General features: G+C 36.4%; 2 protein-coding genes across 19 annotated transcripts in view; one reads left to right on the top strand and one right to left on the bottom strand.

The window, feature by feature from the left end:
• ITGB3BP (integrin subunit beta 3 binding protein) overlaps positions 1 to 15,156 on the top strand; it is an 89,933-nt gene extending 74,777 nt beyond the window's left edge. For 2 of the 4 annotated variants that reach the window (XM_064282091.1, XM_064282089.1), the window contains exons 7-10: positions 252 to 311; positions 3,739 to 3,800; positions 7,328 to 7,378; positions 14,840 to 15,156. In XM_064282091.1, coding sequence (XP_064138161.1) covers positions 252 to 311; positions 3,739 to 3,800; positions 7,328 to 7,372 — 167 coding nt within the window. In that variant the 3' untranslated portion in view covers positions 7,373 to 7,378; positions 14,840 to 15,156. The remainder of the gene's footprint in view (positions 1 to 251; positions 312 to 3,738; positions 3,801 to 7,327; positions 7,379 to 14,839) is intronic. The other 2 variants (XM_010591216.3, XM_023549514.2) reach the window with 2 other exon arrangements.
• Positions 305 to 22,156, bottom strand: part of ALG6 (ALG6 alpha-1,3-glucosyltransferase) — an 86,973-nt gene continuing 65,121 nt past the window's right edge. For 14 of the 15 annotated variants that reach the window (XM_023549507.2, XM_023549508.2, XM_064282081.1 and 11 more), the window contains one exon: positions 15,148 to 18,832. In XM_023549507.2, coding sequence (XP_023405275.1) covers positions 18,635 to 18,832 — 198 coding nt within the window. In that variant the 3' untranslated portion in view covers positions 15,148 to 18,634. Of the gene's footprint in view, positions 14,691 to 15,147; positions 18,833 to 22,156 lie in introns of those variants that run through there. The other variant, XM_023549513.2, reaches the window with a different exon arrangement.

The raw sequence follows: 22,156 nt of genomic DNA, 5'->3' as shown, positions 1-22,156 counted from the left end.
GTCTTTTACCAGGATATACTACTTGGGGGACACTTCTTGAACATGAAGGGAAAGAATGTACCTTGACAACTGGTAGTAGACTTTATTTAGTGTTCATTTTTAAAATAAAGTGTAAAATACTATATATTATACCCGATAGCTATAAATATGTATTTCTTTGAATTATTTTTTCTGATGAAGTTGTTTCTTCCAGGTAATGAGAAATTATTCATATTCCATGTTCTTACCATGGGATTTTTTTTTTCTTTTAGTGACAAAAGTAACAAAACAAAAACTGTTTGAAAAGAGAAGTGCAGGACTTTCTAAGAAAGGTAAAGAATCGTTTTATTACATAAAGAGACCCTATCAAACTAACCGTCATGATTCCTTTTTAGTGTATTCTTTTAAAAGACCATGAATCTTATTTGAAAAATGGTATATAGGGTCGCTATGAGTCAGAATCAATTTGACAGCAGTGGGCTTGGTTTTGTTTGTTTGTTTGTTTTCTTTTTATATTACATTTAGCAGAAGAGCAAGTCTGATGAGACCAACTTCCCTGATGAGTGGGCTTTTTTAATGTCCCTTAATATATATATAGTATTCAGTTTATGATTTAAATTTCATCTTTTTATTAAAAATTCTTTTTTGAGAATACAGACAAATTGGGGCAACAGTGCCTTAATATACTGCAGTTTTTAAGGGTGCATTAGAAGAATACACAAAGAATTAAAAAAGGTATTTTGTAACCAGTGTGCTGAAGGAGGCACATGAGTAACATCTGACTTACTGTGAACTCTTATGCTTCAGAGCATTTCTTAGGATGGGAAACTAACAGTTTTTTTGTTTGTTTCCTATATTGTTAAAAAAACATTCATCTCTTAATTATGGATATCAGGTTGTCTTTAGTAAATTTATTTTATTCTTTTGATTTTTAGTTAGAAAAGGAGTCTAGCAGCCATTCAGGAGATTTCCTTTTGACATCCAAATAATAGAAATACATGTTCTCATTTTCATTTTTAAGTTCCCATAGGACATATATCTGAATCTCTCCACAGCTCAGTAAACAAAATAATCATGCACTATAAAATATTAAAACCTTTGGACTAACTTAAGAGTGATCATTTTAATACTATTGGCATGGATACCATTTAACACTCTCTGCAAATGGAGTTAGGTCTTGAAACGGGTAGCCATATTTTAGTCTACCATTTATTGAGTACCCCTTGTTTATTGAGTACCAATAATTATGTTCTTGATACTAGCATCATTAGATCTTTACAGCAACCCTGCAAGATAGCTGTTATCAGACAAGGAAACAAAGACACAAAAAACGTTAAGTAACTTTCCCAAAGACACTGCTACTTAACAGATCAGGGATTCCAGCTAAAGGCCTGTCGGACCTCAAAAACTATGGTTTTTTCACTATTCTGTGTTGCTTCTTCCTGAAGCAAATGAAATCATGTAGTTATCCCAACTTTCAGATTCAAGCATGAGACAGCTGAAACTGGCTCACCCTATCTAGTATGTTAGACTGGGTTTAGAACCTTTAATAAGCCAGTGATGAGTTCTCAGTGAAAGTGCTGGGATTCCCAGCTGGTCAGTTACAAAGGCAAACCAGGTCATGGGTGGGACAGCTGCCTGGCAAGACTCCTTCTCCACAGCTCATGTGGAGAAGACTTCCTGAGCCTTTCAGTTGAGCAGCTAATGTCCCCTGTGATCCCAAGAATTTAAGAACATGACAGGAGCTCCTTCTTGAAGAAGGCTTGGAAGCTCTTCTTTCCTACTTTAACTGTATAACTTGATTAGAATGTGTAACTGGGTTTCAGTGGTTTAAGCTTCTCCTAACTTGACAAGCCTTAGAGGATCATAATGGGAAATTGGAATGTTTATTATTTTCTAACTAGAAGAAATATTTCTTCTATATATTCTATGCCAATAGTATAGTTTTTAAAATCTCTAATTTCCTAAAACTAATTAAAATTAGGCTTCACGTAGTTGGCATTTGCCAACAGTCTTGGGAAATGAGAAAGGTAAAAGTTATAAAACCAGTAAGTGAATTATCACTGCTAATAATTAATGTAAAAAAATTCTAAAAGTATTATTTCATTCCCCCAAACATTTATTAAAACTATAACCTGTTAAAACATTAAGAATTTTTTTCTTCCAGAGGACAATTTGTCATCTTTTTTAAAGTTATCTACTATACACCAATTCTTTCTTTGTTTATGCACAATCAACCTTAAAACTATTTTATAGTGTTTTAGGCATTAAAACTTTCTCACTACCAAGTTTGGAAGATTTAAATTGTTTCATGCATAGAGGAGATTGTATCACTAAATCATGTTTTAAAATTTCTAATAACCATTGATTATTTGTTGTATTTAAATGAAAACTGAGTTAAAATATATATAATATATAAAAACCAAAAAAATCCAAACCCACTGCCCTCGAGTTGATTCCGATATGAGGATATAATATATAGCATTTATATAATGCATATTATATGTATATATGTCACCTTCAGTTTGTTTCTCAGCAAGAGCTACCATTAGCTTTTTGTATTCCTTGAGGTATTAAAATCTTCATTGGCTTTTTAAATTAAATTTTGAAAATTAATATTACCTGAAAAACAGATTGAAGCTTATTTGTAATTTGAGTTTGAGCTATATACTGTATTTTATGCAAATAACATGCAGGTTATTCTTTTTTTTTCCAACCATGCTCTTGCCCCTTGAGGTATTTTCTTAAGCATGCTATGCTAATTTTTTTACAGCAACATGTAAGGGCACGGTTGGCAAAAAAACATTTAACATGCACGTTATTTGCATAAAAATATGGTACATAATTTTTTTTTAACTAAGCTAACAGCTTTCACCCCCTTCTGTTCATATATTTATTTTAACAGATCTTTTGCTAATTTTTCTAACATCTCAAACTTATTTGTTTTATATGTTCCTTATTTTGGTATCTAGCCTTCAGCTCTTTATAGAGACTTTTTTTGTAGCTGTACTTTTCTTTTACTGTGCTATTATGCAGAATTGTTTAAATTAAGAATGTTTTTGGAATCCTCAAGATTTAGAAATTATATAACTAGAAAGTATATAAAATAAAAATTAGCCCTATAATGAGTATTGAATTTGTCCCATTTAATAGGTAATTATGAAAATGAGACTAAACAGGTTACTTGTTTGACTACCAAAACAATGTCCTTCGGATTCTTATAAAATAGGCAATACCAGGAAAATTCCAGTATTTATGCTGTCATCACCCCTTCAAATTGGTCTTTTCAATCTATTGTTTGTTTTTTCATTTCAGTGCTAGTTCCTTTTGTTTAACATCAGTTGCAGTCTTTATTACAGGAAGAGGATTATAATTGTAAAAATAACACTCCAGTGTTTCAAATAAGTAAACATCTGACACACTCTGAAGGCTATATATCACTTATTGAAAGGAAATTTAAAACGTACAATACTGTGAAAAGGTATAATTGAGATTTTCATAGTTTTCAGAAAAACTGGACCTTCTAAATCAAGGAATGCCTTGATAGAGTGTATGAAAAAGAGATGGTCTCCTCAGTAAATACAAATTTCTTAAAGAAAGCTTCTTTCTTTCTTCAGTTACTTAGGAAGTAAGCCTAACTTCACCTTCCTTAATAATATTGGCTTTATGACCATTAGGAAAATAATAAAATGAAAGGTTCTTTTATTGTTAGATTTGGATGTGAATTTTCATAATTATTTTTAATTTGTTATGCTGAAGATTTAAAACATAAGACCATTCATTGGGTTGATACAGATGGAATGTCACATTATCATCACATGGTAAGGCATGAAATTTATTTGCTTTACATAATCAGCCTCTACTTAAAACAACTTCATACAAATATCCTTAGTCAATAGATAGCATTATACAGTGCTCAGTTCTTTCATTTCTTCCAGAGATATTAAAAAATACCATCATTGTTCATCTGTGACTGGTACTTCCAGTAAACAAAATATTTTTGAAAAGAATGTAAGCAAATTGTAGAATGGTTGCCAAGAAATGAAATCTAGACATTTAGCTTCAGTCCAAAACATATTTTATCTGTTTTGAGAATAATTGTGTAGGTTGTAGTATGCATATTTTAAATGGAAATGTAACCATCTAAACTTCACATTGTTTAAAAAAGTTGACTGTTTCAGCTGTTTGTAATAGAAAATATTTCAGAATTTCTAGCTCTGGCCTTAAACAAAGTACAAAGTATAATGTTCTGTTTTCCTTAGTTAACTTGCTGTGCCCTTACATTGTAAAATTCATCTTGGTTATAGGATTTTAAAAACATCAAATTCTTAGACTACAGGACAAATTTCAAACTTCTCCTGTTCTAAGACTATAAAATAGCTTGATACAGCCTTTCATTCTAACCACCCACTGAAGTATTTTTTAAACTTAAAAATAAATTGTTCTTTCCCCACTCAGTCTTGAAAAAGTATTCATCATATCAGCTAAATAATTTTACTCCCAGAAGGCTACTACCCTTTTATTTTTTCTATTATATCTTAACATTAAACAATATCTTTTTTCAAATAGATGCTTCAATTTTAAAAGCACTGAGGTTTGAAGTTTAGACATGATGAGTTTTAGGAGAAATAACAAAAAGTCTCCCTTATGTTTTAACATTCTGGGTTTACCTGGAGATTAAAAAATGGAGCTATTAATTTTGGTGACACAAATATACATTAATGTACAACCGTAGCGCTCAGTTCTGTGAAAGGATTTAGCTGTCACGTGTGCTCTATGTGGGTCATGCCTTTCCTATTAATAATGGTAATGTTCTTGTTTTACACTGTTCATCACTGTTTGAAAATGCTTACTTGAGATTTGTCTAGGACTTCAGAAAAAACAAACTGGTTTATTACTTTTCAAAGCCTTTTAAATAATTTCTTCCATGATTTAAATTTTTTTAATACTTGACTAGAAATACGGTAATTTTTATCTTTTAAGCAATCAGTAAAAATTTTAGAACTCTAGATTCGAACTCACTGAATAGCAATTATGTGTTAAGGAGGTGTAAATAACTTGCTATCAGGCATTACAAATATCCAGGTGCTCTGTATGTGCTGATGACAACAAAATTGAAAAGAAAGACTGTAATAATTCTGACTGGTTTTCTCTGCAGAAGATATTGATTATTTGTGTGTGGTGAGAGATTTGGAAAATTCAATTAAAGGAGTTGTGCAAAGGTTTCATAAATTTTCCTTCTACAGCGTGTACACAGACATTGTTGCGTATTAAATCAATGCAGCACTTCACAATATATTTTCTTTGAAACATAAAAATAAATAACATTTAAACAGTTCTGCTTACTACAGAAACAAATTTTATTTTCTGTGAAGCTTTTAGTCATGTGCTATCACTGACTCATACACATTTGCCAGCTGTAACAAATTTTATAGACATTTTCTCCAGAGACATATCTCACATACTATGAATTTTTAAATGAGCAAATGGTGAAGAAGGGATGTCAGCAATATAAAAATTGATCAGTTAAAAGATAAAAGCATAAGTAAAGAGATTTGTATGGTAGTCTTAATAGGTTTTATTACATAAAAATACTATAAAAAGACAGTAATGAGTAGACTGAAGACTAACTGTTCTGGAAGTAGAGAAAAATTATTCTGGCACATTTACTAGCAATTGGTTTTCTATCACCTGACAAGTGAACATTTTTTTCCCCCATTTTAACTGAGTAGTCAAAAAAAAAAAGCCCCCCAAAAAAGGGTTAAATAAATTCTTTACGGAAGTGGTTTATATATTTTAAAGACATAAATAATCATAAAGCAGATATTTATAATTATGTAAAAATATAGTTAAAAAGCAAGGCTTTTGTAATGAGTATTAGGTGATTTTTCTTGCAGCTGAGACCTCAGTTAGGCGGAAGATGGTCATTGTTATTCACACTGTTCACACTGGGCTTCAGCCCCCAGGAATCTCCTTCAGGATGCCAGGCCTCTCTAGTGCTTTTTCCTCTATCTACCCAGTGCCCTCTAGTCGATTCCTCCAACTCATAGCAGATCGCTGTTTTTTCTGTCGAGCAAACTCCTGCTGGCCCTTTCAGGTCAACGGGAAATGTCAGATCTTCTGTGAACCTGTCCCCAGCTCTTCTACCTAGCTCATCAAGTTGATTCTGACTCATGGTAACCTTACGTACAATAGGACAAAACTTTGCCCAGTCCTATGGCATCCTCACAATTGCTGCCATGTGTGAGTCCGTCATTGTCATTGCAGCTGCTGTGCCAGTGCATGTCACTGAGGTGCCCCCTCACCCTCACTGGCCCTCTACTTCACCAAACATGATGTTGTTCTCCAGCAGTTGATTCCTCCCAATGTTGTGTCCACAGCAAAAGAGTTGGGCACTGTCTTGTGATCCACGATGTTTTCATTGGCTACTTTTCTGAAGTAGATCACAAGGCCCTTCTTGGTAGTCTGTCTTAGTGTGGAAGCTCCGCCACAACCTGTCCATCATAAGTGACCCTGCTGGTATTTGAAATACTGGTGGCATAGCTTCCAGCATCATAGCAACATATAAACCATCACAGTACGACAAACTAACAGAAAGGTGGTGGCCAGCTCTCCTAGACAAAGCTAAATTGCTTCATCTTGTAGGTTCCTACATTTGTCAGAATATTTATAAATATTGAGCGTGTTGTAATTGTCTTTTTACAGAGCTCTTCCTGAGCTTCTTTGTGGGTGAAAAAAAAAAAGTCTTATTCATCTCTATATTGTAGCCCAAAGCCTAGGATGGAAGGTCCACAGGCGTGTTCATTGAATGAGTGCATAAATGAAAACAAATGGCCAGTACAAGAATTTTTTAAAGAAATTATCTAAATATTTTCACATACTTATAAATTTTCTATCTCGTTACACATCTCAAGTGTGTTTATTCATTTATTTGTTCATTAATATTTACTGAATATCTACTATGATCTAGGCAGTATTCTCACATTGGGGACACACTGGTAAGAGAGATACAGTCTTGCCCTAGGAGTACAGAATCTAGCACAAAAGACAAATAATTGTAATAAAGCATAAAGAGTATACTAATATGGCAGTAGGCATACATCATAATAATATATTTCTTGGCAGTTTTCATACTAAATTTACAAGTATGCGTTCTGAAACAGGCATCAGGCAAAATAGTAGGATCTTGAAACAAAAATTTATAGCCCCAAAGCTGCTATTTACAATGTAAAATATACCTTTACATTTAAGTTATCTTAATTTCATTGTGATTCAACAGTTATTCTGCATTATATACTGTGACAATTTGAACTGTTTTGTAAAACAAAACCTTTCTTCTTCCATATAGAATTACGTCACTTTGACAGCTATGAATTCCTTAAAGCCAGTTTGAACTGAGGTACTGTTTCACCTTTCTAATTAAGTTTAAAAAAAAAAAAATTAGCTTTGTTAAATTTCATTGTTTTTGTTCAGGTGGGAGCAAAACATTATTTACGTTATCAGATTTGGTACTGTCTTTTCAAAAACAAAATAGGGACATGACTTTTGGAGCTTTAGTTGAAATTTAATCTCTTCTTACAAATAGCAGGGCTCTCTGACAAGAAAAAAAAAAAATGACAGGATCTGTCTAATCAATGAGTTAGAGTCTGACTAAAAAAGAACACCAAACGATAAAGAATAATGATGAGCCCGTGAAACATCTTCTAACATGGATGAATCTGGAGGACATTATGCTGAGTGAAATAAGCCAATCACAAAAGGAAAAATATATGATACCATTTTGTAAAAAGTCAAGAACAGGTTTACACACAGAAAGCAACATTCTTTGATGGTTACCAGGGATAGGAGGGGGAAGGAAGGAGAATCACTACATAGTAGTAGACGAGTGTTAATTCTGGTGAAGGGAAAGGCAGGACACAGTATGGGGGAAGTCAGCACAGCGTGACCAAGGTAAATGAGATACTGAGTGGTATGCAAGAACCGCGGTAAATGCTGTAACATATATAGTTCTGCAACAACAGTAATAACAACCAAAAATTTGTGAGTGATTACTTAGGTAGGTATGTATGCAATATAGGTGTAAGAGGGAGAATGGGAGTACATGTGTGTGCATATATAGGTATAGTTGTGGGCATTCGTATATACATATTTGTATTGCTGCATATATATTCATATATATAATAGAGCACATAGGGGGCACAGTTAAGGAAACTTCTTAGACACATCCAAATACCTCGTAGGACTGAGTTACTGGGTTTGAAGGCCCAGGACCATAGTCTTAGGGGACATCTAGACTAAGTGGCATAACATAGTTTGTAATGTTCTACATCCTAATTTGGTAAGTAGTGTCTAGGTCTTAAAAGCTTGCAATTGGCCATCTAAGACAGATTGGTCTCCTCCCATTTGGAATAAAGGAGAGTGAAGGAAACCAAAGACTCAAAGAAACAATTAGTTCACAGGACTAAGGGCCCATATGAACCACAGCATCCCCTAGCCTGAGACTAGAAGAGTTAGGTGGTACCTAGCTACTGCTACTGACCACTCTGACCAGGGACACAATTGAAGGTCCTGGTTAGAATGAGATAAAAATGTAGAACAAAATTCAAATTCATAAAAAAAGACCAGACTTATACTGGGCTGATAGAGACTGGAGAATCCCCGAGACTATTGCCCTTTTAATTTGGAACTGAAGCTACTCCTAGAGGTCACTTTTAGCCAAATAATAGATTGGCCTATAAAATAACACCCGTGAGGAATGTGCTCCTTAGAACAGTCAACTATATGAGACCAAATGGGCAGCATTTGCCCAAAAACAAAGATGAGAAGGCAAGGAGGGGCGGGAAAACTGGGTGGATGGAAATGGGTGGTGAAGAGTGCTGACACGTTGCAGGGATTGTAACCAACGTCACAGAACAATCTGTATGAATTGTTGAACAGGAAACTCATTTGCTGTGTAAACTTTTGCCTAAAACACAATAAAATGTTCAAAAACAAAAAAAAGGAAAAACACACCATTGAGCTGACCAGGCTAGCTTTAAAAGTCAGAGAGGGCGTATTTTTAACTGAGTATAAAAAAAAGAAAAACTAAACCCGTTGCTGTGGAGTCAATTCTGAGTCATAGTGACCCTATAGGACAGAGTTAGAACTGTCCTGTGGGGTTTCCAAGGAGTGGCTGGTGGATTCAAACTGCCAGCCTTTTGGCTAGTAGCCATGGCTCTTAACAGCTGCGCCACCAGAACTCCAACTGAGTATAAAGAGCACCTTTAGTATAAACAGATAAAGCTCAGTAATTTTAGGACACATCTAACTGAACAAGATATAAGTCTGTTAAATTTGGAAATACGCTAAATTGATAAGTAAAAAAATATTAAACAATTTAATTAAATAATTGTACCTTTCCTTCAAAACAGTTCCTATAGGCTCAACAATACAAATAAAAACAATGTTTATGAATAGCTTATTATAACATATTACCCAAAAACATATTAGCTAGAAGCATTAATCTTATGTGATTAGTGTTTCATATACTTGTAACTGGAGCCCTGGTGGTACAGTGGTTAAGCACTCAGCTGCTAAGCATAAGGTTGACGGTTCGAACCCATCAGTTGTTCCGTGTGAGAAAGATGTGGCAGTCAGCTTCTATAAAGATTACAGCCTTAGCAACCCTATGGGGCAGTTCTGCTCTGTACCATAGGATCACTATGAATCAGAATTGACTTGACGGCTGTGGGTTTTATACCTGTAACTGAAGGTTCACATTATCAAAGAATACTTAGTGACATCAATATTAATTAAGATTCTTAGAAGCTAACCAGATACTGTGTACTATCTCTTAGAAAAAAATTATAGCAAAAGGAAAGAATTATATTCTATCTTGAAAATACAGTTGTTTGGAATATCTCAATAATATTAGCTTCCTAACAAATTATATGTACTCAAAATATTTGCAAAGCATCTTAAAATATATAGAAAATTATCACTTTTATGCATTAAAATCTTCATTCTGTTGTACACATAAATAATAACCTTATAATAGCTAACTTTTTTTTTTAGCACTTTAGATGTGCCAGGCACTGTTAGAAGCACTTTATACATATCCCGTTTAATCTTCCCACCAACTTATGTGAGGTAGAAAAAAACCAAACCAAACCCAGTGCCATCGAGTCGATTCCAACTCATAGAGATCCTAAAGGACGGAGTAGAGCTGCCCCATAGAGTTTCCAAGGAGCACCTGGCGGATTCGAACAGCTGACCCTTTGGTTAGCAGCCGTAGCACTTAACCAGTACACCACCAGGGCTTCCCAATGTGAGGTAGAGACAGGTACTATATTTTATAGGTGAAAAAATTAAGGCACAAAGGTTAAGCACCTTGCCCCAGAGAGCCAGGATACTAACCTGAGTAGTCTGGTGCCAGAGCTCATGCTCTTAACCACCACACAGTAGGAATCTACTTTCCACTATTTCTTCCTTCATTACCTCTCACCCAGATTATCATCATCCCTGTTGTAACCTGCCTCTCTGTCCTTTGGTCCCTTTCCCCTACAGCTTGTCCAACTCTAGAGTTCTGGACAAATCTTTCAAAGGTATCACTCCATCATGTTGTTGTTAGGTGCCGTCCAGTCGGTTCTGAGTCATATCAACCCTATGTACAACAGCAGAAAACAAACACTGCCCTATCCTGTGCCATCTTCACAATCATTGTGTTTGAGCCTGTTGTTGTAGCCACTGCGTCAGTCCATCTCACCGAAGGTCTCCCTCTTTTCACTGACCCTCTACTTTACCAAGCAATGATGTCTTTCTCCAGGTACTGGTCCCTCCTGATAACATGTCCAAAGTATGTGAGATGAAGTCTTACCATTCTCACTTCTTAGGAGCAGTCTGGCTTGTACTTCTTTTAAGACAGATTTGTTCGTTTTCTGGCGGTCCATGGTATATTCAATACTCTTTGCCAACAAGGCATCAATTCTTCAGTCTTCCTTATTCACTGTCCAGCTTTCGCATGCATATGAGACAACCCAGGGCTTGGGTCAGGTGCACCTTAGTCCTCAAAGTGATATTTTTGCTTTTTAACACTTTAAAGAGGTCTTTCGCAGCAGATTTGCCCAGTGCAGTATGTCGTCTGATTTCCTGACTGCTGCTTCCATGGACGTTGATTATGGATCCAAGTAAAATGAAATCTTTGACTTGATCATATTCACAATAAAACCGAAATTTAGACAAATTCAGTACTTTTACCTGATCTGACCACAGCTTACCTTTCCACTATCTCCCTGTTGTGCCTTAGTCATTCCAGATTACTTGCCATTCCCTAGACACAGCTTGCCTTTCCCACTTCCTCACCTTTGCTCGTCTCCTCTGCCTGGCATGCCTTTCTCCCCATTGTCAATTGTGACAATTTTACCCATCCTTCAAAACTTGCTTATAGTCCACCTCATACTAGCCTCCCAAATCCCTCTCCTCCATGTTCCCTCATTGCCCTGCTTTTGTATGTGTCTGTTATAGCTGCCCACCTGGTATGAATAAGGGAGGGTATTTAAGTCCCTGGTTTTGTCCTCAGCCCTAGAAACCTGTGACATAGAACTCCTGATACCACTGTGACCAACTTCCCTATCTGCACACCAGCTCCTGCCCTCCCTCCCACATCAGTGATTATTCCTCCTGACCTGTATGTATTGTTCAGTGGAGGGAACCAGCCCACACAAACTCACTCCCAGAGCCTTTAAAAGGCAAAGCCTTCACTAAACAGTGTTAGGATAAGACAGAATAGACAGCAACCCAGTGTGTTAAGATCATCAAAAGGGGCGGAAAGAAAATGCATGAGTTTGGCTAATGTTAACAGGATAGCAAAAGTCTGGGATGCTTTATCTAGGAACAATAGGGACAAATCACTTGGTTAACAAAAGTATGACGTTTACTATGAATAAAACACTATAGATAATGCCAACCTTTTAACATCTTATAATCTGAGGACACAAGGTTTATATTATATACATACAAAATAAGGCAGGCTGTGATAAGTTACGCAAGTTCAGGCCCTTATTCTTACCTGGATTCTGGCCAATAGTGAATACAAACAAAGATTATGAGTCCAATGAAGATCAGCACATCAACTTTATTAGTGATTATTGGAGGAATTGATAACCTTCAACATGACAAAACCTCTGGTAGAAGTTTGGGTAATTAATGTAGTGTTCCGGAGGCAGAAATAGGACCTCCTGTCACCCACCATGAACCTAAATCATGAATCTTGTGTGTTCTCCTGAACCTGAGGAGAAAGCTGATCTCTGAAACAAACCCCAAGTCCCTGTGCCTATACAGCTATGAAGACACAGACCTTATGTGCCTGGTTACAGGGCAAAGAGGTAGAATGGGCTGGTCTCCTTACCACATGGAATTAGCAAGCACCACGGCACACTGCACTTGAGAGTAGGCAGTGAAAGGGAAACTAAATAGCATGCAAAGAGTACTGTGTAAGAGTTGTGGCCTGTAATATTACTAGTAAGATGTATACCGGTGTATGTTCTGGACTTTGACCAGTCAAATTTGTTACTCTTCCGTGGGGTTTGAAGAGAGGAAGAATTGACAGAAATGTTCTCCTATGGACTGAGAAGTATAAAAATTACTGTACGTACCAAATGAAAAATAAGCAGTATTATAGGAATTCACAGCAGGCATAGATAACCCCAGGTTAGGTGATTATTTAAGGGTTCATGATTTTAACATCAGTTCTAATTATTCAACTGTACATGAGCTCTGAAGGAGTCATCCAGTAAATGGAAGTCTTGTACTATTTTCTAGAAAGCTGGAATTTGAAATATGGGTAATTTTGATGGGCTGTGTAAAACATGCTAGGTAGACAATAGGGACAAAACAGGCAGAGAAGGAGGATAATAGAAAGGTAGATCAGGACATTCATTAGGTAAAGGTAGGCTAGTGAAGATTATGAGGGAAGTAACAATCCAAAATGTGTTTTAGAAAATAATATTGTTGCTATACAAAGGATGAAGCCTACCAAACTGTTTATGAACTGTATAACTGTATCTAAATTGCATCCAATTTGTTTTGTGGGATGTTCTTAAGAACAGCATGGCAACAAAAAACAGGTTGCTACTCCCTCCTTTGTGCTGTGACATACATCACATCGATCAAAGTATTTCTTCTTTTTTGCTAAACCCTGAATTTGACCTTAGGATCCTTTTTAACAGAATTCCCTTGCAGCCATAATCTTTGCAGGGCCTGGCATTGTAAAAGAGAATGGGATTTAGAATTAGATGTCCAGCACCAACTCTAGTACCCATTTAGCTATGTGACCTTAAACAAGGTACTTGATTCCCCTAAGCCTTGATTCTAAAATGGGACTGATATTTACCTGGTGAGATTATACAAAATAGCTGCCCCATAAAAACCCATTGCCATTGGGTCAATTCTGACTCATAGCAACCCTATAGGACAGAGTAGAACTGACCCCACAAAGTTTCCAGGGCTGTTATCTTTATGGAAGCAAACTGCCACATCTTTCTCCTGTGGAGACATTGGTGGGTTTGAACCACTGACCTTGTGGTTGGCAGCCGAGCACTTTAAGCACTGTGCCACCAGGGCTCCTTCAGCTACCCTGCAGTATTTAATTACTCATAGTCTTTCCTTCCTATTTATTGTCATTAGTTCTGGTAACTGTGTATCAGTAACTTAGAAGGATATTAAGTGAACCCTGTTGTTGTTGCTGTGTGCCATCTAATTGATTTCAACTCAGAGTAGAACTGCCTCATAGGGTTTTCTAGGTTGTAATCTTTACAGGAGCAGATCACCAGGTCTTTTCTCCCACAGAACGGCTTTTGGGTTCAAACCCCCAACCTTTCAGTTAGCAGTCAAGCACATAACTGTCGCAGCACCAAGATTCCTTAAGGTTCACTTAACTGAACCCTAGAGTGCTTAAAATGTGTAATGATACAGTCTGGACTAAAACAGGAGTTGGCAAAAGTTGGTTGTCAAGTTGACAACGTTTCTTCTCCTAGGAGGAAGAAGAATATATGTGAATTCTTACAAATAGGGAAAGACAGGGGCCCAACAGGAACTATCCTTCAAAGCTGCTGCTGTAAGCAAAGAACGGGTATCTCAGACGCGAATGGTCCACATGCCCTAGTAGAATGTATGCCATCAGTTGCCAATGGCAGCTTTCTTATTAGGACGCTAAGGTCCTAAAAGGAGCCCTGATGGCACAGTGGTTAAAGTGCTCTGCTGCTAACCAAAACGTAGCAGCTCGGACCCACTAGCCACTCCATGGGAGAAAGATGTGGCAGTCTCCTTCCGTGAAGATTACAGCCTTGGAAACCCTATGGGGCAGTTCTACTCTGTCCTATGGGGTTGCTATGAATGGGAACCAACTCATTGCTAATGAGCAGGGTCCTAAAGCCAAGCAGCCAAGACCCTCTACCACCACTAGGAGTCCTCAGAGGAACACAGTTCTAAATAGGAATCTGTCATAGTAAATGCTGCCTTTTCTTTTTTTGGCAGCTGTTGGAGGAAACACCTGCTGAAAGGCCCTTTAGGCTTACCGACAAAAGGCATGTAGATTTGGTGTTTTCAGTAGGTCATGTTAAGTTTAAAACTCTCAGAAGTAGCCCCTTCAAAATCAATCTTCACATAAGGTGAAGGCTGTTGTGTCAAAGTCATCATATGACAATTATTTGTGAAGGTGAATCCTGCATAGAAGACTGAAAAATAAGCAAACGAGATGTTACCAGTGACTAAAATGGGTACCAGTTAACATAGCAAATGGGTGTTTAAATCATTTCTTAATTAGATGCATGTTAACTGGAACCTAACGCTTCATGATTTAATAATCATTTTTTATATCCCACAGGCATTTAGAAGAAATACACTATGAACACCAACTTCTGCACCTCCCTGATCATATTTAAAGGAACAGAAGAAATGTTTGTAATTAATCTGCCCAGTAAATACCAGATCATAGCACAAGGCAGGTGCATGTCTAGATAAAATTTCTTGCAGCTAATTTAAACTTTCTACACACACCAATAGATAATCTCAATGTAAATAATACATTTCTTGACCCTTTAATGTAAGTCCACATGTACAGGAGAATCTTGACTTTCACGTACCTCCGTTTATACTTTTAGTGCTTGTGGTCCGACTTAATAAAGCATTTATGAAAACGTCTTTGGTAGAGCTATGTATTTTCCTGAAACTCAGATTAACTCTAATGGTGAGTGGAATTAGGTACCGGGTTTTCCATTTAAAGCCCCAGCTGCTAATTAACTCATAGATCCTTTTTAAAAATATTTAGCTTATCCAGTTTATTGTGTATCACTAAAGCGTAAGTTTTTCTCATATTCTGATTTTTCCTAGACTTGTAAAGAAAAAATGTTTATAAAGCTTTAAAATTTCACACCTTATAAAGTATTAGAATGCATTTTTCAGTAGAAACAATATTTAAATATGAAGTTATTTTTAAACTACATACACTACTAAATTTACAGAAAGAACTTTCTTATGGGGCAGTATGTGATCCCCTCCAAATTATTTTGAAGGATTAACTTAAATTTCTGTTTTTCTCTGGTGGTCTCTGTGTGCTGTCACTGACATAATAAATGTGGGTGGACAGTCTTTGTAAATCACCAAATATGCTATATCTTGATAACACAGTTTGTAAAAAATTCTGTATTTTTCTTTGACCATATCCATAGGGGGAAAAATATGCCATTCCCTTGGCTCTTGCCCTAATTTTTGACAAAACTAGTATATGATATTACCATGTCATTTAATTCAGTATAATATGGAAATAAAAATCTGTATGAAAATCTGAAACAAAACTTTGAAAATTAAGGTTGAAAATGTTTCCATTTAGAGAAATTTCAAATTTACCTCTTAAAATAACAACTCATTGTTTTTTATAAACTAGTAATATAAATGACATAGGTATTGAACAGTAACCCAATTAATGATTAAACCTAGTTGCCTTCATTGAGTTTCTTTGTACCATTTAAATAAGATTTTTTAAAGAAAATACATCTACCAAATACTAAGGCTACTTTATGATACAGATAACATTTATATTAGAATGTTACGTAAAACATATCAAAAGGATTGTTCTGGCATTAAAAGCTAACCTTAGGATGTCAGCCAAAACACATATAAAGCAACCTACCCAGACCCAGACATTAGTCAGGAAATAAAGGGTTAAGAAGTAGATTGGTTTCACATGTAATTCGAGTTATGTAGGTATGTGCTTAATGCTATTAAATAAGTTACTGTCTGTCTGACCTCTTGATATACTAAGCTTTTGCCTTTCAGAACAGCTGGGTCCGCTAAGAATCATTTCCCCGTTCTCTTCATTGTAGATCAGATGACTCTCGCTTTATCACCCTTGGAGGCCACATGAAGGACAAAGCAGAAAGATCCACACACAAAACTAATGTTTATATGGCGGGGGGGGGACACTTGGCCCTGATGTTCCAATGAACATAACAAAAGAGACCAATTGAGACTTGAAACCATTGTGTTCCTCCAACTATTATTTAGTTATATCCTATCCATCTCTTACTCTCTTTCCATTGAACAAAGAGGCTCCTTTGACTGTCTTAGCTTTTGTAAATGTTTCACTCACTCGTTGTGGTTCATCATTTGGACAGAATGCTATATCGGGGATTTTTTCCCCTCCCTAAGGCCTCAAGGGAAAATGACTTCTATATGCCTCATATATGATACATGAACACACACTCTCTTTTCTTCATTTTAAGAAGCAAACTTAAGTTCTTTGGAAATTGAGAAAACCATTTCTCCAAAATGGTTCCTCCCTCTAAAACTTTTTTAACGGGTATATTGGTAAAGAAAGTTAAAAAAATCTATCTTTAATATTTCTGCATAGCCTAAGTATCTTCATGTTAAAGCATCCCTATAATCCTGAGTTTAGCTGGGAGAAAGGTTTTGCCTATTTCCGTGATCCTTATTCATCATTGGACATTTTTGGTTTTTTTGGAAATTAATCCCTCAAAGTTCAAAGTTTCTAATAAATACAAGAGACAGACTTGACTTAATTCCATCAGTTCTCTAGAGAAGCTACAGTGTAACTCAATTCAATTAAGTCATCTGGAAATTTTATTTATAGGATATACCTATAAGATGCCTTGAATACAGGTGCATTCCATTTTACTAATGTTTATACATTTATTTGCAAATAATAAAGTTTCTCTACCCCAATTATTTAGAAGTTATAAATATAACTTGGAACTTCTTCATCATTAACCTGATTTGAATCAACATCCTGTACTAAATGTAAGTATCCAATGTAAGTATGCTATTACAAAAAATAAGGCTACACCAGCCAGCCAAAATGCTGGCATTTGGCACAGTGATTACAGATGGTGACCATGGACAGCAGTGTTCCTGCTGATTCGGCAGTGATTCAAGGCTGCTTTTCTGTACTGACCTGCCCTTTGAGTCTTAATACACGTTTGCTTTGAGAAAGAAATACTTGATTTTTGCTTTGTCTAAACTTACTTCCTTTATCAGGCTTATCTACTTAAAAACACGTACCTTCTTCCACTAGCCTGTGGCTGTCCATGTCCAGAACCAAATTATATGTGTGATTTCGTTTGACTTGCATTGCTTTAAAGTACACTGCCACTTAGTATATTTTAATGGCTGTATGTTGAGTGGAGTGTACGTATTCATTGAAAACATAGGTTTTATTTTTATCACAAGACAAAGGAAAACTCATCTTTATATGAGAAGCTACTACATGGATATAATACATTATTTGTAGCAATAGAATAGACGGTAAAAATGGACTTCTGCTAATACAGAGTGCATAGTATTAGCAGGGTCAAGTTAACATGAAACATGATATGAATCAATGGTTATGGCCATGGTGATCCTGATGACCCATGTCATAGTGAAAAAGAACAAGATGGAATCCTATATAAGGTAATCAAACAGAATGATTCTTAAAAGTTTAGAACTGGTGATCATGAGTAATTAAAAATACTTCATTCAAACTATTTATATTTAAAATTTAGATTTAAGTTCAGGAAAATTCATTTTTCAATTTTATTCAAGCAAATCAGAATCCTTAGATATAAATAAGAACACAGTTTATCTGCCTTGTAAAAAAAAAATTCAAATTTGTTCGTGTAATAAGACATGGACAAACTTCAAGCAGCTTAAATTGCCTTTCACAGTAATTTAGATTAGTCCAAATTTAATTCCCTGAGATAAACAATGAAACTAATTGAACCTGTCCTAAAGTACATATTACTTGCATTCTAAAATATAAGGAAAACTAAACTTGGATACCAAAATTAGTGATTTCTTTTAAAAAGAAGTGGCTAAATTCTCCCGTTAAGCTCACACTATCTGCAGATTTTTTAAGACGTGACAATTCATAGAGTACACTTCTTAACACTGGATTAAGGATGTTTTTATTCTTATTTTGCCATGGACAAGCAATAGTTAGAAAACAAAAGCTTCCACTGGACTTTGGTCTTCATACACATATATTTTGTGTAGACAACAGTGGGTTCACCATTCCATGATTATAATTCTGTTAATCTCAAAATGATAATTTCATGTATACATAATAAAAAGTTCACAAAACCTTTCAGCACTGTTCACATTTTCCCATTTGTTGGGGATGCAGCTAATTGATTTTCTTCTGATTTCGTCCATTTCTGCGATCCCACATGATTACAATGTTAAAGTACACCAAGAAGAACAGGAAGTGCAAGCAGGATACAAAACACACCAATACGGAAAATAAGTCCGGTAACTCCCCAGGAGGATCCAGTGTGACAGTCATCAGCGTCAGAAGGACGATAGCAACTACTGAGATCAGAAACTATAAGAAGGGGGAAAAAGTATCACTGAGTAGTATAAAGGAGAAAATTTAAATGTGCAGGTAACATTGATTTATAGCTGTATATGAACAGAACTGAAGGTGAGGACTGAGGATCTGATCTCTTCTACCAGTGGGTCTGAGCCTTGGCAGCACGTTAGAATCATCTGGGGAGTTTTAAAAATCTCAATGATCAAGCCACACTCTAGACTAATTAAATCACGATTTCTGGGAGTAGCATCAGTATTTTTCTAAAACTCTCCAAGTGATTCCCACGTGCTGTTAAAGCCTGTGAACCTCTGTCTTCATACCACCCAGGTAGTGAAGGAAAGTATCTGGTACAGATGTTACTGCTAAAGAACAAAAAAACAAGCCTGTTGCCATCGAGTAGATTCCAACTCATAGCTAGTCAGGGCTAAATTCATGGCATTCCCTAGGGCCCTGGTCCCTATAGGAAATAAAACTCTGAGCTAATCCTCAGAGCCCACCTATGAAAATTTTTTTTCCATGACAAGTGGAAAACTGAATTTCATATATTTATTCACTGAATGCTTTTGATGAGCTAATACCATATAGTAAAGCACGGTGGGGTATATGACAGAACACATGGTTCTCTGGCCTCAAGGAGTTTCCATTAATTAGGAGGATGTGCAAATTAGTTAAATAAAACCACATGGCCACATTTGATTAAATGCCAAAATGAGCAGTAAAAAAAAACACTGCATTTATTACGGTTGTGTAGCAGTCAGTTTTCTTCTACCCAGTATGCTGTCCAAAAGAACTTTCTGCAACAAAGGAAACGGTCTGCATCTGTGTACTCCAGTACCGTATCCACTAGCCACATGTGGCTACTGCGCATTTGAAATGCGCCTCTGCAAACAAAGACCTGAATTTTGTATTTAATTTTAATAAATTTAAACTTGGACTTTCACATGTGTTTAGTGGCCACCATATTGGACAGTCTACCTCTAGATGGTGAGCTTCTTCTAAGACAAGGACCAGCTAGATCTTACGCATTTTTACTACTCCAACATAGTACATACACAGAAGCTGCAAGTAAATATAGAAAGCAAGCAGAAAGAGGAAATCAGTGACTTTCGTGAAAGATGTGGGACATAAATGCAACCCTCAAATCTGCTGCAAACCACCTCTTTGAAGTTTTAAAAAGCAGAGGTATCACTTTGATAACTGTGGTGCATCTGACATAAACCATGATCTTTTCAATCGCCTCATATGCATGTGAAAGTTGGACTGTAAAAAAGGAAGACAGAAGAATTGATGTGTTCAAACTGTGGTGGTGAGTAAGAATATTAAATATACCATGGCCACCACCCACCCACTACGGTCGGGTTGATTCCGACTCATAGCGACCCTACAGGACAGAGTAGAACTGCCTGATTGATAGAGTTTCCCAGGAGTGCCTGGTGGATTCGAACTGCTGACCTCTTGGTTAGCAGCCATAACACTTAACCACTACACCACCACAGCTTCCAAATATACCATGGACTGCCATAAAAACAAATAAATCAGTCTTAGAAGAAATACAACCAGAATGCTCCTTAAAAGCAAGTATGGTGAGATTTAGACTCGCTTACTTTGTACATGTCATCAGGAAACACTAATCACTAGAGAAGGACATCATGTTTGGTAGAGAGTCAGAAAAAACCAGGGAAATCCTCAACGAGATGGTGTGACAAAATAGCTGCAACAATGGATTCAAACATACCAGTGATCACTAAGATGGTTCAGGACCTGGCAGCCTTTCATTCTGTTATACACAAGGTCATCACCAACAGCAATGAAAGGACGCTTTAATTGCTGTATTATGAAAAAAATTGGTAAGACTTGAATAGAGAGTAATGCGGTGGTCATTCCAGATGGAAGAGTGGGAAGGATGAGAGCCAAAAAGGTTTACAAATAAGTAAACAAAGACTGCAAATAACCTCCAAGGAAAAATTCCTGAGGCAACCTCAGAAAAGAGTGAAAATATCTCAAGTGAAATCATCAAAGTAAATGTTTCAAACAAGAAATATGGGGCAGTTTGAGATGTGATGATACCATGATCTTGAATAACTGCTAACAGACATTTAGAAATTACTCCCATTTTAAACAAAAATCCCATTTGTCTGGTCCTATTTACAGCCAAGTTTTCCAAAACAGTTGTCTATAACTTGCTGTGTCCAATTCTCCCACTCACTAGTGAACCAGAACCAATCAGGCTTCTATCCCAACCACCCTATGAAACCACTTTGGTCAAAGATCTACAATGATCTCTCCACTGCGTTAAATCAAATAGCCGATTCGTACGTATCTCTCAGCAGCACTTGAAATAACGCATCGTCCCATCTCCTTGAAACACTCTTCATTTGATTTCCACGACACTACAGTCTCTGCCACTGCTTATCAGTTTGTCGTACTGTGGTGGCTTACATGTTGCCGTGATGCTGGAAGTGGTGTCACTAGTATTTCAAATACAAGGAGGATCACCCATGGTGGGCAGGATTCAGTGGAGCTTCCAAACTAAAAGAGACTAGGAAGAAGGACCTGGCAATCTACCCCCTGAAAAAACCACTTGGAACTTTATAAATAACAGCAGAACACTGTCTGATATAGTCGCAAAAGATAAGCCCCTCAGGTTGGAAGGCACTCGAAATACAACTGGGGAGAAGAGCTGCCTACCCAAAGTAGAGTCGACCTTAATGACATGGATGGAGTAAAGCTTTCAGGACCTTCATCTGCTGATGTGGCATGACTCAAAATAAGAAGATACAGCTACAAACATCCATTAATAATCAGAACTTGGAATGTACAAAGTATGAATCTAGGAAAATTGGAAGTTGTCAAAAATGAAATGGAATGCTTGAAGGTCGATTTCCTCCTACACATCAGTGAGCTGAAATGGATGGGTATTCACCTTTTGAATCGGACAATCACATGGTCCACTATGCTGGGAATGACGAGTTGAAGAGGAAGGGCATTGCATTCATTAGCAAAAAGAACACTGCCAGATCTATCCTGAAGTACAACACTGTGAGTGACAGGATAATATCCATATGCCTACAAGGAAGACCAGTTAATACAACTATTACTCAAATTTACGCACCAACCACTAAGGCCAAAGATGAAGAAATTGAAGATTTTCATCAGCTTCTGTAGTCTGAAACTGATTTTAAAAAATGCAGTCAAGATGCATTGGTAATTACTGGTAATTGGAATACGAAAGTTGGAAACAAAAGAATCGGTAGTTGGAAAACATAGCCTTGATGACAGAAACACTGGAGATCGCATGACCTATTCATTGGGAATACCTTTTTTCAACAACATAAA

Source organism: Loxodonta africana, chromosome 3 (assembly GCF_030014295.1).
Source record: "Loxodonta africana isolate mLoxAfr1 chromosome 3, mLoxAfr1.hap2, whole genome shotgun sequence".
NCBI lineage: Eukaryota > Metazoa > Chordata > Mammalia > Proboscidea > Elephantidae > Loxodonta > Loxodonta africana.
This window is presented reverse-complemented; position numbering and strand designations above follow the sequence as displayed.